General features: G+C 39.0%; 1 protein-coding gene across 12 annotated transcripts in view; it reads left to right on the forward strand.

Moving 5' to 3' along the window:
- Positions 1–15,568, forward strand: part of ADGRV1 (adhesion G protein-coupled receptor V1) — a 597,366-nt gene extending 581,798 nt beyond the window's left edge. For 11 of the 12 annotated variants that reach the window (XR_012413865.1, XR_012413864.1, XM_005557361.4 and 8 more), the window contains 3 exons: positions 1,467–1,658; positions 4,616–4,793; positions 15,132–15,568. Coding sequence is in view for 9 of the 12 variants with exons in the window: in XM_005557361.4 (XP_005557418.3) it covers positions 1,467–1,658; positions 4,616–4,793; positions 15,132–15,250 (489 nt within the window). In the remaining 3 variants the exon portion in view is untranslated. Of the gene's footprint in view, positions 1–1,466; positions 1,659–4,615; positions 4,794–15,131 lie in introns of those variants that run through there. The other variant, XM_065546494.1, reaches the window with a different exon arrangement.
- Positions 15,569–19,873: the final 4,305 nt, after the last annotated feature.

The following is a 19,873-nucleotide window of genomic DNA, read 5'->3' on the forward strand; positions in this document are numbered from 1 at the left end:
TTGGGAACCTCTGCCTAGATTTCAGAGGGTATATGGAAATGCCTGGACACCCAGGCAGAAGTTTGCTGCAGGGGTGGAGCCCTCATAAAGAACCTCTGGTAGGGCAGTGCAGAAGGGAAATTGGGGTTGGAGCCCCCACACAGAGTCCCCACTGGGGCACTGCCTCAGTGAGAAAAGGCCCACCATCTTCTAGATCCCAGAATGGTTTATCCACAAACAGTATGCACCATGCACCTGGAAAAGCCACAGACACGCAAAGCCAGCCTGTGAAAGCAGCTGGGAGGGGGTCTGTAATGTGCAAAGCCACAGAGGTAGAGCTGTCCAAGGCCGTGGGAACCCACCTCTTGCATCAGCATGAACCTGGATGTAAGACATAGAGTCAAAGATAATTTTGCAACTTTAAGGATTAATGACTGCCCTATTGGATTTTGGACTTGCATGGAGTCTGTAGCCCGTTTGTTTTGACCAATTACTCACATTCGGAATGGGTGTATTTACACAATGTCTGTATCCCCATTGTATCTAGGAAGCAACTAACTTGCTTTTTGAATTTACAGGCTCAGAGGCGGAAGGGACTTGCCTTGTCTCAGATGAGACTTTGGAGTTGGACTTTTGGGTTAATGCTGGAATGAGTTAAGACTTTGGGGGACTGTTGGAAGGACATGATTGTGTTTTGAAATGTGAGGACATGAGATTTGGGAGTGTCCAGGGGCGGAATGATATGGTTTGGCTCTGTGTTCTCCACATCTCACCTTGAATTGTAATAATCCCCACGTGTCAAGGGCAGGACCAGGTGGAAATAATTGGATCATGGAGGCAGTTTCCTCCATGCTGTTCTCATGATAATTAGTGAGTCTCATGAGATCTCTTGGTTTTATAAGCGTCTGGCATTCCCACCTCCTTGCACTCATTGTTTCTCCTGCCACCCTATGAAGAGGTGCCTTCCACCATGATTACAAGTTTCTTGAGGCCTCCCCAGTCATGTGAAACTGTGAGTCAATTAAACCTCTTTCTTTATAAATTACCCAGTCTTGGCTGGGCACGGTGGCTCACGCCTGTAATCCCAGCACTTTGTGAGGCCAAGGTGAGTGGATCACATGAGGTCAGGAGTTCAAGACCAGCCTGGCCAACATAATGAAACTCTGTCTTTACTAAAAATATAAAAATTAGCCAGGTGTGGTGGCACACATCTGAGGTCCCAGCTACTCAGGAGACTGAGGCAGGAGAATCACTTGAACCCAGGAGGCAGAGGTGCAGTGAGCCAAGATTGTGCCACTGCACTCCAACCTGGGTGACAGAATGAAACTCCATCTCAAAAAAAAAAAAAAAAAGAAAGAAAAACAAATTACCCGGTCTTGGGTATTTCTTCATAGCAGCATGAGAATGGACCAATACAACCATGCTTATTCTTCAGCTACAGTAGCAGGACTGCCTTTGACATACTGATGTTCTCTTTTTTTTTTCAGGGACTTTATGTTTTCGTGGTTTATTTCATTTTACACAACCAAACGTGTTGCCCTATGAAGGCCAGTTACACTGTGGAAATGAATGGGCATCCTGGACCCAGCACAGCCTTTTTCACGCCCGGGAGTGGAATGCCTCCTGCTGGAGGGGAAATCAGCAAGTCCACTCAGAATCTCATCAGTGCTATGGAGGAGGTGTCTGCCCTTGCCCTTTCATTCTCTCTCTGTCTCTGTCTGTCTGTCTCTCTCTCTGTGTGTCTGTCTGTCTGTCTCTCTCTCTCTCTCTGTCTCTGTCTCTCTCTGTGTCTCATTGACAGGCTGTCTACCTTGTAAAGAGTACAAGATGAATGACACTAGGTGATTTTTAAATCTTACATACTGACATCTTCTGACCTATGGTACTTGATTTCCTTACTGCAGCATCACACCCATTGTCTAATTCTTTCTCTTCCCCACCCTGTGAACTAGACTGACCAGCAGTTTGTATTGGGAAATCAGATAGAGTATAATTTGACATTTCTTTCTTCAAAATCTTTCTAATTTGACATGCCAGTGACTGGGTCTGCCAAGGAAATGATTCTTAAGATGTTATTTTTCCTAAAAATACTTTCATAGCTCTCTTCCTCCACCCATTCCAACTCACTACCTCAATCCCAAAAAACAGAGAAAAGAAATTAAGCCAAACTTCTTTTCAATTTACATACTAGAAAATATTTCAGAAAAAAAGCTCAGAAGAGTGCTTCTGCAGCACTATTGGAAAATCTAGCCAGGACTTCCTCTGTACAAATCTACCTCCCACTGCTCTCTGCATTCTGTCCTCATCATTTTTATTTCCTGTGCATGAATCCCATTGCCACCAGCTTGTCAGTAATGCTGCCCCTAGCACTGGGGCACTGCTCACATTTTAAAACATCCCTGAATTCCTCTGGCCAGGAGGAGATAGTAACAAAGGCCTCTAAAAATTTCTGCAGTGTCCAAGATGTGCTTGGTTACCATTTTTTTATGAGCTCGTATTGCCCTCTTTGTATTAAGGACCCAAGGAAAACAGTATTTGTGTTTACTTCCTGAAAAATGGCAGGAAATGAAGGTACACCTGTCTGAAAAGGTAACAGTTTATATTAATAGATAGATGGATGGAGAGATAGGCAGATAGATAGATCAATAGACTGATAACTTACCTGCCCAGAGATAACTTTGGTCCTTTGTAGCAATATGGAAAGTAATTTTACTTATGTTAGGTTAAAGTTAAGGTAAATATTCACAATTCAAGTACTGTATGTATTTTTAGTTTTAATGAGAAATTTTAATATACAGAATTATTAACTAGTAACAGAAACAGGGTAGAAAGGTGGTTGTCAAGTGCTGGGGGTGAAAGAAATGAAGGATTTTGATCCAAGGATTTTGATCAAAATTTCAGTTACAAAATGAATTAGTTCAAGTACAGTTTTTAAAAATCAAGCTATATCTTTAGTATCCTTAAATTTTTGGAAATCTAGTATGACTTCTCTATCCCCAAAGTTCTTAAAATAGACTTATTTCATCACAGCAGGTCCAATGGAAACAGGGATGTTTTAGGATCAAGAATTCAGAAATGAATCTTAAAATTTTTTTGAATGGTTGCTCAGTCTAGCATTTGTTTAGATCTGAGCTGTCCAATACAATAACCATTAGCTGCATGTGGCTATTTAAATTTAAACTAAAATTAGGCAACATTAAAGAGTCAGTTTATCATTCACCCTCACCACATTTTAAGTGCTCAACAGCCACATGTGTTTGGTAGCTGCCATATTGGAGAACACAGATATAACACATTTGTATCACTGCAGAAAGTTTTATTGGACACTGCTGGTCTAGATGTTCAACTTCCTAGTGAAATTTTTTAAGGTTCATCTTTTCCTCTCAAGTTCATTTCTAAAGTTCTCAGATCGCTGTTGTCAGAAATGAAGTGTCTTTGCTGTCTCTCAGAACACCCTATGTTGGTAGGCAGTAGCTGTTAACAGTCCAATTCTTGGGCCGGAGCCACCACTTGGGTGCTCATTTGGGTGTTGTGCAACAGCAGAGCCTGAAGTGTGCTCTGCATTCCTCAGAGGCTTAGAATTGGCCTTGATTCAGCTGTCAGTGAGGTGCTGTCAGAGACATTCTAAAAAGCCATGCAGAGAAAGGAAAGTATAGGAAAGAAGGATTAAGAGGTTGTTTATCAGTAACCTAGAGGGATGTAAATACATTTAATCATTCCAGGATAGAGCTATCTTTTTAATCATTCAATCCAAAACAAGGAGGAATGCTATGAAAGTATTTTTCTCAATTTAGTATGTCCTTATAGATACCTACTGTATTCAAAATCCTGTGTGGCATTTTAGATAAAGGATTAGGAGGATTCGTCTCCATTTCTTATATTTTTTAACAGAGTTTTCTTTGTACACATCTTCCCAAAAAATGTATTTATTGGGTTAAAAATTAGTTTTCATTCCCCACACGTGACAACATAGAAATCTATAAGTAATTCAAATAGAGACATTGTTTAGAATCACAGATTAAATTGTCTCAGGGAGAGACATAATTTTTAAAGAATAAAGATAAAATTAAAGTTGTTTTGTTTTTGTTTTTGTTTTTTTAGTAGAGATAGGGTGTCTCTCTGTCACCCAGGCTGGAGCATAGTGGCATGATCATAGCCCACTGCAGCCTCGAACTTCTGAACTCAAGTGAGTCTCCCACCTCAGCCTCCTGAGTAGCTGGGAATACAGGTGCACACCACCACACCCAACTAATTTTTTACATTTTAAAATTTTTTGTAGATATGGAGGTCTCACCATCTTGTCCAGGCGGGTCTCTAACTCCTGGGATCAAGCAATCCTCCCACCAAAATTTAAGGCCAGGTATGGTGGTTCACACCCGTAATCATAGCACTTTGAGAAGTTGAGGCAGGATCTCTTGAGCCTAGGAGTTTGAGACCAGCCTGAGCAATGTAATGAGACTCCATCTCTACCAAAAAAAATTATAAATAAGTAAAGGTCTAGTTTCAGAATAGTGCCACCACCCTTTAACAAGGTCTTTGTAAGGAAAGGCAGAGATCAATTGTTCATATGGATTTCATAGTGAATGTGTATGCATTCATATTATGATTTCTTTTTCCCCCATCCCAATCTAAAAAGGTGCCACCTGACTGGGAGAGAGCATCCTTCCAACAGGCCAGTCAGGCCAGCCCTGATTTAAAGCCAAGTCCACAAAATGGAGCCACATTCCCATCCTCTGGAGGATATGGCCAGGGGTCGCTGATAGCTGATGAGGAGTCCCAGGAGTTTGATGATTTGATATTTGCATTGAAAACTGGTATGTATGAACCCATGAACCACATTACAAGGAGGCACTCTTGCTATGTTAGAATTTATATTTTCTTCCCATGAAGTTGCAAAGTAGTATCAGTCACCCTTAGCACATCCTGATTCTCATGACCCATTCCTAATCCCAGGAAAACTCTAGGATATTTTGTTCTTGGCACAAAATATAAGACAACCTAAAAATAATTTACAACTTGCTTTCAAAAAAGGCATACTCTAACTAAATGTAAATATCCCTGTCCTGGAATCTTGCTAGAACACCAAGATACTATTAAGTTTGCTATAGACAGTTGATAGGGATCTCACTGAGGGAGTTTTGCCTCTGGCCTGCCAAAGAGACCTTCTTATGGAGTTCCTTTGAAGCAGAAACTTTCAAAGGCAACATAATGAGCATGGTATAGTTCTATAATTTCCAAGGGCTATCACATACAATAATTCTTTGACCCTCCTATATATTCAGTCCCACTCAACTTTGAGACCCCAGTGAATAGTTCTTACAGAATGAGAGGAAAACAGTCCTAAAGGTCCCAGCTCATCAGCATATGATGCTGGAAACAGGCTAAGGCAATAAAAGACCATGAAACCGCCTGATTAAAGGTCACACGCTCCTGGGTGAAACAGTTAGTGGATATCATTCTTTCCTGTGTGTCTAAATGATAGCTGCATTCATAATAGAAATATAGTGGATATTTTATTGGGGAAATTCTATTTTGAACATTAAAAGAAAACCATAAACTAATCTGAGTTGTTTTCAAATCAAATATGCAGTTTAAAAATTGCTTCTCCTCAGAAAAATTTTGAACTGACACCTATAAAAATCACAGTGCATTTTAATTTCTAGATATCCACATGAGCAAGAAGATATGTCCATGCCCAGTTGAAGTTATTAAAATATTTATTCGAAAGTGCATTTTACTATCTTATAGTTTTATTGTTTGGCTCTAAAGTATATTGCTTTGCTAAAACATTTTTCTTCATTATTTTGAAGTTAAAAGTTTACATTATATCTTGAAAATACTCCAAAATGCCTAAGAATAACAGCATATTTTCACGTATCATATTTTACAACCTTCCCAAGGTTACATAGTTAAGAAATGGCGGCGGAGCAAAGCAGCAGAGGCAGGCCACCTGACCCTGAGACCATGCTCTCAGTCACTGTGCCACAACCGCCTCGCAAGTGCTTTGTTAAGAATGGCAAATCCGATCTGTATTAGTCCATTCTCACACTGTTATGAAGAAATACCACAGACTGGGCAATTTATAAAGGAAAGGGGTTTAATTGACTCACATGGCTGGGGAGGCTTCAGGAAACGTACAGTCATGGCGGAAGGCAAAGGAGAAGCAGGCACCTTCTTCACAGGGTGGCAGGACAGAGTGAGTGCAAGCAGGGGAAATGCCAGACACTTGTAAAACCATCAGATCTTGTGAGACTCACTCACTATCACAAGAATAGCATAGGGTAAACCGCCCCCATGATCCAATTGCCTCCACCTGGTCCTGCCATCCACACGTGGAGAATATAGGGCTAGAATTACAATTATAATTGAATTGTACAATTACAATTGAATCTTACAGTTCAAGATGAGATTTTGGGTGGGGACACAGCCAAATCATATCACTATAGAAAGGAATAAGAACTCAACCCTATACTCAGATTAGTGCTTAGAATAACCTTTGCTAGATATTGTTGAATGCTGAGTGAGTGGATGAATTTGAACAATGAAGCTTAGAGTTTGCTAGGAAAAATAGGCATTCACACAAACATGACATAAGAAAGAATAAAGTAATGGAGAGAGTTATAAATGACAGAGGAGATGAAGAGGTAACAGAAAATTCTCTATGAATTCTTGAAGGATGTACAGGTTTTAAACAAGTAAAGAATGGAGGAAAGGGCATTAGGAACTGAGAGAATAGAATTAGCAGGAGCCCAGAGGCTTAATGGCATGTGGCCTCTTTTAGAACCAGTGCTGCTGTGGCAGGGGCAGAGAGTGAGAGAAGCCAGGCAGCAGAAGGCAGGCCTGACAGGTAGCTTGCGGGCACCATCAATTGTCTACTAGAGTTCCCCAGCTGGGTTTCAGCAAATACCCGCCCTTAGCTATTCATAGTCATTCCTCAGTGGGAGGATCCCTGACCCAGTATATTTGAGAAATTGCAGAGATTCACAATTCATATTAGCATTTTAGCAGCTCTGAAATGTTCCAGACAAAGGAAACCCATTTTGCTTAATTTAACCTGGTCTTTCCAGAACACTAGCAATACATTCATTTTGGGGGAGCAGAACACTCACTGATAACTTTGCGTAATATTAAAATGCTATTCGGATGCCATGGTAAGGAGTGAGAGTTTTATAGAGCATAGTGAGCCATGTAGGCTTTGGAGAAAAGGAATGGCATGTTCCTATTGGTTTTGAGGCAAAATAACTCTTATGAAAGTATGAAGAAATAAATTTAGAAGCAACATCACAAAGGCTGGGAGGTTATTACAGTGTTCCAAAAGAATGAGGTTAAGGCCTCAAATCTGGAGAGTGGAAATAAAAATGAGAAGACGAGCTTCCCAACAAGAGGAATGCTGAGGAAAAACTGAGGGACAATCTTCCAAAGCTCATGCTTCTCACCATGATGGCTGACTGAAGGAAAAATATATAGAGCATTTGTTTGTTTATGCTAATAAACAAATAGATTTGGTTCAGCCAACATGCAGGAGAAAACTGGTAAGTTTAGATGTCAACATCAGGCCTGGTGGCTCCTAAATATTCAGGTTTGGATCTTAAGTGAGGGACCAGGGTAAAAGGGAATGATTTGAAATGCATCAGCACAGAGACTATATTTGAAGCTATGGAGATGAAAAAAGGTTGATCTGGGAGAATGGAAGGAGAGAGAAGAGAAGAAAGGAAAAGAGATGAGGAAGTCAGGGGAGAAGAAGGAAGGGAAACAAGAATATTATAGGTAATACCAACATTTAAAGAGTGAATTAGAAGACAGTCTCACAAAGAAACTGTAGCAAGTTCAGAAAGAAAACCAAAGAGGAAGGAGTTTCAGGAAGTAAGAAATGATTGGCTGGATAAAACGTTCCTTAAAGTCAGGGCTGAAAAGGGACTTTCAGACTACAAGTTGTTCTCAAGGCAGATTATGTCCTCACTGCTACAGTGTCATCAGTTGTTGAAGTTATGACACCGGAAACATAAAGTGAATTCTTGGAACATAATTAAATTAGATCTATATTACATTACATCTTATATTTATATAACAACTATGAAGTGCATTCGGTTCTAGAATGTAAGGAATGTCTTGCTTACTTATAGATTTGGTTCAGCATTCCTTTAGAGTTCCCTGAACTCACTAGGAAATAAATACTTTAAAAGACCAAAATAAAAATCTCTAACACTTGGTTCCCTATATTTTTAGAAAAAGTACTGTAGTAATCAAGTATCAGCCACTGGACACTTTCCCTTCTAGAATATGGTCAAATAAAGGATGAGTCTACATGCCATTCCGTCTACAGCAGTTATAATTGACTCATAAGGCCAGATTTAGCCCAACAAAGTGCTTTGCTTGATCCATATAACATCTTAACATTTTTTAAGCCAATATTAAAAATTTAGAGCTATTTTCTAAAAATGTAGAATTTCTAGAAAAATCTAGCAAGAGTCTTTGAAGTCGAGCACAGCACTGCTTGCTTGGAACTGAGTAGTAGCAGCCCCTTTGGACATGAGCTCTTCCATTTTCTAGTGCCTACTGGGCCCATGTCACTGGTTTATGAAAACCTCCTTGGCCGCTAGGACATTTGAGTTTGCAAACCTTGATCTCTCTCAGGTCCACCTTCACTATGGCCCACTCCAAGTCAAGTACTGAAACAGTGGGTCTTCCATGTCTCTTTCATTTGAACCCCTAAACAACTTGTCAAAGCTATGGAGCCTTTTGCATATGTTTAAAAAGTTTTTCACAATCAGTTTAAATAGTATCAAATAATGTAATTTCCACTGTATCATACATTTTGGTGTTTGAAAATAAAAATTTTACATTATTTTTTTAAACTAACCCAAAGGCTCTTTGCTAACTACCTTAGCAATGTAATATCTAGTTATTCATTCTTTAAATATATGAACAGGCTTTTTTTTATAATTGGAAATTTGACATCACTTTCTTTTCTCCTTGAACTTATATTTCCATTCTACTTTCTCCATGGAATTTTATCCTACTATAATATATTTCATACTTACAATTCATTTTACTCATATTTCTCTCCAACAGAACATGTTTTTAAATTAGAACTAATTTTTTTTCTGTGGCCATAAGACTCTAAGGTGTTCAAAATTTCTTTTATACTGTGACCATCACAATTATTCCTAGTGTACAGTTCAACATATCAACATGAGTAACAGAAACGTCTGTTTTGGTAAATGATTGTCAAAAATGAAAAAGACTAATCAGAATAATAGATATGGAAATTCAAGATCTGGGAATGTATTCCTTTAAAGCTGTCCTTCCCATACCACCTTGTACTCCTTGAAAAGGAATCATGTACCACAAGTTAAAGGAATCCCAGCCTGAAGACTTCTACTGCAGGTGCTTTACATCCTGCAGAGGCATTGACCTGGAGTGATGTGCAGCATTACATTATGAGGAGGGGCAGCCAGCTCCCACATTCACCACTGACTTTAGCCAAATCGTTAACCACCTCTTCTCACCTATAAAAATCCTACATTGCAAAGATTTCCGTATTCTCAAATAACAGTTTCTACCATGTATCTGATAATTTTCTACTTGAGATTATGTGACAGTGAGCCACCAATTTCTGCCCATGTCCTAGGCTTTCTGGCAGGCCTCCAATCTCTCCTTACATCTGCAACCAACCTTAGAGAACACTGTAAATTTAAGGCAAAAATGGGCCTTTGGCATTCAACAGCCATTCTTTTTAGCCTCCTCCTTTCTTAGCTATAGCATCATTCATAATAAAGTTTTCTATAAACAGGTAAAAGATAAAAGCTTTTTCTGTGGTTTTTACATCTTAATAGAAAACTCTTAAAAACCAAAACCTACAAGGTGGAAAAAAGTTCATTTTTAATTGTGGGACTTCAGGCACTGTGGTAGTATCAGATGAAAAGTTATTTGTCTATCCTTCTCAAATTGTACCACCTGTTAATCAGGTTTGTTCTATGTACTTCCCTTACCCTAATATCCTGCACTAAAATATGTGTCGGAGAGTATGTAGGAATCAAGACAGAGGTTAATAAGTCACAAATGAGCAAGTAGGTCACAAGAATAGGAAGCATGGTCCATCCAATGCAAATTCCACATAGAAGCAGGAAGGGTGGCCAGATGAACATGTAGAAATAAGAATCTGGCCTAGTCCTGGGCCAGAGTTTATGTTCTGAAAAACCGGGATTCATCTCAGTATCCCTGGATATGTAACAGTGCTGAGTATCTCAGTTGATGCTCCATATTGGATGGATGGATGGATGGGATTCAGGAAGAGTGACTAGGCCTTTCAATAGCCACTGATACTATTTCCTGTGCCCTTTTAATCTCCCTTAGAATTCATCATCTTTCAGTTAGGAATAATGTTCAGATATTCAAGCACATACTAAAATGCTTGTATTAATTCAGTAGGTAGAATGCCTTTACTGAGTGTAATAGAGAGAATTTAATGTCAGAATGCCATAATAAGGGGTAAGCAGGAGAGCTAACACTCTTTAGCTAAGACATTCTCTTTTTAATTATGTTAAGATTAACCGTGAGAAAGACTATATCTCTAAAAGAGAAAGCTTAAGTAGTCAGTTTCCAGATTAAAAAACATCATCACTTCTTTACAAGCATTTACAAATGTGTCAGCAGACTCCAAATTCATGTTTAATAGCTGCAAATGAATTCTGATGTGAGCAAGACAATGTTTTTGAAGCCACTGTGTTAGTGCATACTTAGTTGCATACTTCAAACTTATATTAAAGGCAAGTATATTAAAATTGTTTGATCTAAAGTAGAAACCCTGGCCCATAAACCAGTCATGGACTTCTTTTTCAATCTAATTTTAGCCATATTACATTTTTTAAAATTTAGAAAAAAACACTATTGACATTTCTAATTTTTAAGTTAAAATATTCGACTTTCTATGAGAAATCCACATTTCACTCTAAAAAAAGATGACATAATGTCTTTCAATTATTTGTTCTTGAAGTACATCAGCACTTCCACAGGCAAGTGAGACACTGAGTTCTAGACTAGTGGTATCCTGATTATTATTTTTTTGTTTGTTTGTTTTAATAGAGCTGTGTAATGTATCATCAGTGTCCCCAAGACTTTAGGAGAATGGGAACAGTCACCCTGGGACAGCCTCCATTTTAGGGAAGAGGAGAAAGTTCCAAGCAAACTAGTACAGAGACTCAGGGTGAGGGTAGGATGGAAAGGAATGTCTCTATTTACGTTCTTAACAAGGTGTGCCTTGAGTACTGGCATTTCTGTGTTGATCCCAAGTTGACAAAATTCCTGAAAATGTCAAGCTTAGAACATATTGGGCTTAGAAAGGAGTCTTTCTTCAGCAGGGGCTTCTCCCAGAATGACTAACCTGATTCCCCACCATCCCCAGCCCCCTGGCTTCCTGGTGTTATCCGAGGCCGATGACATCAATGTCATGGTAAACATTTCCCTATCAGAAACCTAGACATGATTTATTTTTCAGTTAGAAGAAAATAGATGGCAAGTCCTTGAACACTAATGAAAACATTCAGAATCAAGGCCCAAAATACTCAAACCTCTCCAAGAACTCATCAATAAATTTCTCTTTGCAAGATATCACATCAAACCACAATGACTTATTTAACTTCAAGAAATTCTGCAGCCCAGTGTAGTAAACAAAGTTAGGTGAGAATCAAAATGGAAAAGTGGAATTTTGAAAGATTTTGATTTTTTTCCTCAGAAAAAGATGGAAGGGGTGTGGTCTTTAGATCATTGTCACATTGATCATTGTCACAGAGGCCACTCAACTAGCACCTCTCATCCTCACTCAGTCCCTGCATCTGTAAAACAGGACTGATAGTCACCCTATCCTAACCAAAGTATATTAAAATGTTAAGAAAGGTGAAGCTCATGATGAATGTAAATTATTAGTTTTAGTTCCTTTATGATTGCCTGTTCTATCGACCAAAGGAAAGTGTCCCTGTTACCACAGTCGCTGGATTTTTCTTAAACTTTTGGTTTGAAATTTAAGCATGGAAACACCTTTCAGAAAATCAGGATACTTACTGCAAACTACCCACCTATATCATTTAATGAATTGCAAAGAGATGGGAGACCTGATTTGTGCTCCCAGGTCTCAGCTTGTTATACTTGTGTGTAATATATGCCTTTTCTGAGTCTCAGTGAGGGATGAGAATTTGGATATTTGTGCATTTCTTTGAACTGGGAAGAAACTGCAAAAGATGATGAGGTGGGTCAGGTAGATGTGGTGACTCAAGAGGAGTCTAGAACTTGCTTACATATCTTGAGTTGCTAAACAAGCTCAGCATGCTTGCAGTAAGGTAGAGCTTGTCTTTCTAGTGTGCTTTGTCCCAGGTGTCATCACACGCTTTATGATGATATTCCTAGTGGGATCTAGAGTGGGCAGACACTGAAATCACTGGGAGTTGGTACTAGTTAAACGATTTGGCCTCAGTCTTCCCTGAGGCCAATCTTGGGGTCCTCTCTGTTCCTCCCTAGTGCTTCCATATTTAGCTCTTCCTTGCTACAGGCTCCAGGGCCTTAGTAACCTCCTTATAGAATGGCCACTATCTTACAATTCACTGAGGTTCTTCCAAATAACACAGTTCTCCTGTTCACAGCAGAGAAACGTGGGCCATTTGTCCTTCGAAGGCCTGGAAGTAGACACAAATGTTACCTTCAGGGGCCAAGCATTATTTATGGTATTCCATAAATGATTGAAGAGGGCTGGGTGAAAACAGAGACAAACTGAAGGACTGCCTGGTCCATGGGTTTTTTTGTTGTTGTTTTTTGTTTGTTTTGTAATGCAGAAATGCAGGCCCAGTGTTGCCTGATCTTCTGGTTGTTTTTTTGTTTTGTTTTGGTTTTTGTTTGTTTTGGTTTTTGTTTTTTCAAGAGAAACCAGAAATCTGATTTTTTTATGTGAAATTGTTAAATTTTAGCAACTTACTAAATTTTTAAAAATACATTGTCATTGGCAATATTCTGTTTCTTGAGGAAAAGAGTTTATGGGTGTTTGTTAAGCATTTTACTTTATGGCTTATGTATACATTATAGATAGGAGTATTATTAAATTTATCATCGAAACCTGGGCAGTGTGAGAGAATAAAGGGGACGTGATTAATGATTTTGTCAGGGATGAGAACTTTTCACATTTTATGTCCTCCAGCTCCCTATTTTAATAAGATGGAAAAATAAGTATCTGTAAAAAGGTATAGAGATGGGCCTTGATGGACAGGCAGGAAGACACTCAGGCTGGAATTAACATGCTGCATTCAGGGCATCAGGAGACCTGATCAGTTTCAGAGAAAGCTCTCCAAAAGGCAATGGTTGGGATGCATCTATTTGATAGGCTAGAGACAGATTAAGGACTGATTTGAGAGCCAAAGCAGAAGGTTCCCAACTCAGTGCAACTGGCAATAGGAACTAACATTTGTTCTTGAGAAGGAGAGGGCAGCAGAATACAGAACAGACCAGAGGAACAGAACAGGAGATGAGATGGAACAGGCAGGTTCACGACTTAGGATGCAGAGCACAGTTTATTACTACATTCAGCAGACATTTACTGAACACCTACAGTGTACTGAGCTAGGAGACGAAGATAGGAAGGACATAATCCAGTGGGGGAGTCAGAAATTTTAAAAGAGAATCATCCTGTTTCAAGGGGTAGCAGGGTTGATACTGGTAGGAAGAGTGGAGGCAGCCACATGAAGGAGGTGGGAAGTGAGAAGAGCACCCCAGGCAGAGGTGCCAAAATAAGAATGTGGTGTGAAAAGGCAGTGACCTGCTGCTCCATGTCCTGAGCTTGGAAACCCTAGTGAGACATTAGGAGAGAATGCAGGCAAGAGGATCCTGCAGGCCTTGAGGCAGGGCAGAAGACAAGGCCTCCAGAAATGAGGCAGCAGGAGGAAATGTATGAGAAAGCAGAAGAGGTCTAGAAAGCGCCAGCAGATCAGAGGATGAGATGGGCAAGTACCATGTCACAGAAGCAAAGGGAGGAAGTGGAGTTTCAACAGTGGCCTTTAACAGAGAGAGTGCAAAGGTCAGAGACCCAGAAGAAGGGCTTGGCTAGAAGGTCACTAGTAGGCTCTGGCTTCCATCTCCAGACAGGCTAAGATTAAGCTAATTCACCATTTTCCCACAACTATCAACTCTGCAGAATTGCCTTTTCTTCATCTCAGAAAGGGAAATCCCAGCTGCCTAAGCAAGCGGCTTTTCACTTTCCTCCTTGTTTGCAGAGTCTAGTGGGGCTGGCCCTGGTAAGCTCTGGTGATTCATCCAGCACGCCCTATGACCACATCCCCATTGTGTGTGTGTGTAGAGAGGATGATAGTTAGTGTGTTCCTCTGAACTGTATTACAAAAGAAAAGAACATTGTTCTCTAGAAATATGAAAGAAAAAGAAAAGAACAAGCTGTTACTCTAGCATAGTTTTAAGTTTTCTCAATTATCTGAGTTGTAAAAAACAAAACAACAACAAAAAAACAAAACAAAGTAGCAAATAGTGGAGCTTCCTCAAAACAGATTCTGAGCACTGTCAGTAGTTAACTGCTGTGGTGGAATTCCCGTGTGGATCTATTTTGGCACTGTGTTATGTAATTATTTTTATCTTAGGATCAGATCTGAATCATTCAGAGCCAATGTCTTCAGGGCACTGGTGTGACTCCAGGTGTTCTCACATACCTGTCTTTCTTCTCAGATCACTGCCCAACACTGAATCTCAAGTGATGGACCTCAGTGCATATGAGCTCGGGGCCTATATGTTTTGTAACAGCAAATCCTACCCCACTGGTGAAAAAGTCTAATAACCTGACTGGTTTTCTATTTGGATGAGACCCCCATTGAGAGATTATATTCTGATAGTAGGTTACACCTGTCCACCATGTGGAAACAAACAATAAAGATTGAGAACCCAAATGTGTGTCTTTAGAAATTAATCTGTACATTTTAAAAAACTATCAAAGGAAACTAAAAGATAGTTTCATAATTGTTAGGTATTAATAATATCTATTCTAAATGCATAGCTTATTTTTTACTAATATAATAGAAATAAAAAGAATTGACCTAATGTAAATTGATTCTTAAGAATGCACTGCATTAATAGTTTGGATTTTTGTGTTCATTCTATTTCTGTGGCAGGTGCTGGTCTCAGTGTCAGTGACAATGAATCTGGTCAAGGCAGCCAGGAGGGGGGCACCTTGACTGACTCCCAGATCGTGGAGCTCAGGAGGATACCCATCGCCGACACTCACCTCTAGCACCTCACTAACCATTCGACTGAGCCCACTTTCATATTTGTATCAGCTTTTGTGCTAAAACTCTCTAAGTACATCCACCTGTGTAATAGGAACCTGTGAATTGTACTGGATGATTAACACAAAAGTGACTGTTGTATTTGGAGTATAAATGACTGATTGTGTGTGACCTGAAAATTCACTGCTATAAGAAAGATGGAGTCAGTTTGTATCAGTTAATAGGATGTTCATATTCCAAGAATGTTAGTTGTTTTTTTAAATCATTCCTATATGGCTAACATTGTTTAATGAAAGTAATGCTCAATAAAGCAATAGAATCTATTTGGTATCATCCAGCTTCATTATTCATAAAGAAACATTGTGCATAGGCAAAAAAAGCTAACTCTATATGTAGATGATGACAGGCACCCTGTGCCATCTTGCATGAATCCAGGTGATCCAGAATCAGGACTTCACTGCAGCTAGAAGACTTTAGTTCCTGAAAACTGTAAACTGGTCTGTCTGTTGATGATCCTGCACCTAAATGTTGATGGGAGTACTGAATTTGGCCTAGTCTTTCAACAGTATGTATTTCTGCTCATTATAAAATTAGGGATCTGAACACTTCTCAGAATGAACGTTCTGTCCCCAGTTAAAAATAACTCCATCAAGCATTTTTTCATGCAGTTAAGAAGAGGATCTTTCAAACAATACAGAGTTTGTTTTAGAGAAACATTTCTCGGTTTGGATTTTTCAGTCTTTCTTTGTCTTGGAATGAGACATCAGAAAGTCTATCCCGGAACAAACGCTGTGGTGTTTGTGATGATTTCATTGACTGTGGTTCCAGAAGAATCATCAGGAACAGAACAAGTTTGTCCTGAGGAAGGCATTTTGATTTTTTATTTTGGAATTCTTAAGTATGTTTGAGAAAATCAGTGTCATCTCAAGAAAGGTTAAAAAGGTTAGCTAAGAGAAAATTTGGTTCTGCTAATAATTTTCCTTAGAGCCATAACTAAAAGATCCAAGTGCTTTTTCGTCGCTATTAAGGGTGGCTTTATTTGTTATAAAACCTGAGGTGGCATTATTTATCTTGATAAATTATAAAATGTCTCCTTTTCCTGTGAGTCCTCCCCTTCCCCTACCCCATTCGTCTTATATCGAGTTTTGATAAGTAGACTATCACTGTAAGTAGAAAACGAAGGGTCAGAAGCAGTGGCTTATGCCTGCAATCCCAGCACTTTGGGAGGCCAAGGCGGGGAGGATCCCTTGAGTCCAAGAGTTCAAAACTAGCCTGGGTGACATGGCAAAATTCTGTCTTTACAAAAAAAAAAATACATTAGACATCTAATTATCTAACAAGGGCAATTGTTGATAGCTCTTTTCTATATGTTGCCAAAATTTGAGAAAACCTGACCAAAAAAAAAAAGGGTTGCTGGGTTTCTATTGCTATTCAAATTGCCATCTTGATAAAAATCAAAAAGGCTACCTGCCACTGTTCAGCTTGATTCTTTTAAATATTGGAAGGAAAACCCAAGGTTTTACAAGCCACAGTGCTAAAAACAAATAAGATTCATATGCCAATAGCAACAATAGTTTGCCATTCTGTTTCCTCCAAATGTGCATTAAAGTGGGACACCTGCCATATAGTACTGTGTAGGGAGAAGCAAATAAAATCAAATTCTCAAAAATGAAAACCGAAAGGCTAGGACTCTAACACGTCACCTGTGATCTTTCTCTTTCAGTAGGCTTGATCCTCTTTCTCTCCATGACATTTCCTTAACACCTTTACTGAGATATCATTCACATTCCATAAAACCTATTTAAAGTGTACACTTCAATGGTATTTGGTATATTACTTTATTGGAGTTTTTAAAAATTGTAGTAAAATACATATAAAGTGTATTATTTTAACCATTTTAAGGGTATAATTCAGTGGTTTAATTACATTCACGATGTTTTACAACCATCACCTTTATATATTTCCAGAATGTTTTCATCACTCCAAACAGAAACTCTGTATACCCCATCTCCATCACATTTTCTTTCCTCTGTAAGAGACACCTAACATTTCCTTGGTAATGTCTTCATTTTTCTACATTTTTGTGATTACTTTTTTGCATTTGTTTCTGTTTTACATTTTTAGTATTTTAGAACGTCAAAAATAAAAAGGATTTTTCATAATTTGGATACAAGTACAGAGGGGTATGCACATGGGTTACAGGATGGTGATAGAACTGGTGGAATTTCAAGACAGGAAATACCAGTTGAATGAAAATCTTAGTAAACAAGACACAGAAAGCATTTCATTCTGGAACTTGAGTTTTGCGCTGATTTTCAATCTCTTGAAGTACTTTAAGGTTTAATCAACATTTTCCATGCCTCCCAAATCTGATCACGGAAGTTTAAACATAATGGAGGTATGAAAACAAAATGCCATTTGGGAACTGAACTCCCAAACAAATTCACCTTGTTTACCAGCACTTAAGATCCTAAGGCCTCTGGGTAGATTTGTTTGAGGTTAAGTGTCAATCAGATAAGTAAGTGGTGTTGACCTCAAAGTGTCTGGATGCCAGAGTGGATCTCTCTTGGACACCCTGACTTTGGCAGAAACAAAAGAAAGCACCAAGGCCATGCCTGTGTTCCATATGGCCTTCTAATTGTTAATGTCATAGACCCAGTCCTTCCATTGCTTCTCTAGCAGGATCCAAGTCAAAGGACCACATATTCCATGAGTAGTATTTAAAGAATGGACCAAATGACTGAGGCTAGGAAACTCTTTCATTATCTTGCATCTCTTCTACTCTTTATTGTTTGTTTGTTTGTTTGTTTGTTTTTGAGATGGAGTCTCACTCTGCCTCCCAGGCGGGGGCACAGTAACGCAGTCTTGGCTCAATGCAACCTCTGCCTCCCAGGTTTATGTGATTCTCCTGCTTCAGCCTCCCGAGTAGCTGGGATTACAAGCATACGCCACCACAACCAGCTAAGTTTTGTATTTTCAGTAGAGACAGGGTTTCACTATGTTGTCCAGGCTGGTCTCAAACTCCTGACCTGAGATGATCTGCCCGCCACAGCCTCCCAAACTGCTGGGATTAGAGGCATGAGCCACCACACCCGGCCACTTCTAGTCTTTTTGACTGACTAGTGAAATAAAATACAACTCAGATGAGTGATATTGATGAAATGTAGTTGGTACATTCTGATTTTATTCTTACTCAATTATTCTCACCTACCCAAACAACACTGTACTAGAAAAGCAAACTCACCTTTATAAACATTAGAAACACCCAGATGCTTTACTAAACTGGTGCATAGTAGCTAGCACACGCATTAATACATGCACAATATTCCTAAGGAAAACACATTATTTTCATGGTAATCTATAACTATTCAAGCCACCTTGACAAGTTAGGCAACTAATTAGGAATTGACTACACTGGAGATAAAAGGGTTTAACAAAGAATTTACTCAAAACAACCCGGATACTTACTGATGCTTCAGTATCATTGATTTATGGTTAACAAACATCTTTTATAAAGTAAATTACATGGTTTCAAGAAGAAACACAAATGACGAATAACCGTGTTTCCTATCATCTGTGACAATGGGATACTATTATCAAGTGTTATTGTCATGGTCCTTGGGAGTACTATGGATGTCTCAGTTCAGTTCCCAGCCTGGCCCTTGCAGTGGACTCAGCAACTGGATCTAACTATGAGAACCAAGGTTGGAGCCAAAGTTCCTAAAACTGACATAGCTCAAGAAATTTATGAGCACTTTCAGTACATGAAATAGTATTTTAGGACTGTGAAAAAACATAAGTAATCACTGCTTTCTACTAGATACAATAATTCAAATTTTAGCAAGGTCAAACTTTACTTTTTGCCTGTAATAAACCTTTATGAGTTTGTAAACAAATCACAAATTTGATTTTTTTTAAAATTTAGGATTATACTCCTAGCATTTGTTTTGTAACACTAATGAAGGAAAGAGACAATTTCAACATCACTATTTTGAGTTTTGGTATGATTACATTTATTTCAAAGGGGTGTGTGTGAGAGAGAGAGAGAAACAGAGAGAGAGAGAGATTGAAAAGTTCTGGAGACTGGGTGCAGTGGCTCACACCTGTAATTACAGCACTTTGGGAGGCCAAGGCAAGCAGATCACTTGAGGCCAGGCATTTGAGACCAGCTGGACAACATGGCAAAACCCCATCTCTACAAAAAATACAAAAATTAGCCAGGCATGGTGGCAGGTTCCTGTAAAGCTGAGACAAGAGAATTGCTTGAACCCAAGAGGCAGAGGTTTCAGGGAGCCTAGATTGTGCCACTGCACCTCCAGCCTGGGCAACAAAGATAGACTGCCTTAAAAAAAAAAAAAAAAAAAAAAAAGTCCTGGGAATTCAGAGCAAGAAAAGTAGGAAAATTACAATAATATTAGTTTCCATGATTAAAAGATGTTTTCAAAAGCTGATTTGTGAAGTGTGTGACCTGTACCACATTATATATCCTTACTCTGTGCATTCATCAAAATCATTTTGAAGACTTTTGTACATTACAGGAGGGGAGTAGTGGTCATTTAATGAAAGACTTGAAAGAGTGGGTAAGAACACTCACACAAACTAGAAAGATACTCAGGAACTATCGGGGC

Source organism: Macaca fascicularis, chromosome 6 (assembly GCF_037993035.2).
Source record: "Macaca fascicularis isolate 582-1 chromosome 6, T2T-MFA8v1.1".
Lineage (NCBI taxonomy): Eukaryota > Metazoa > Chordata > Mammalia > Primates > Cercopithecidae > Macaca > Macaca fascicularis.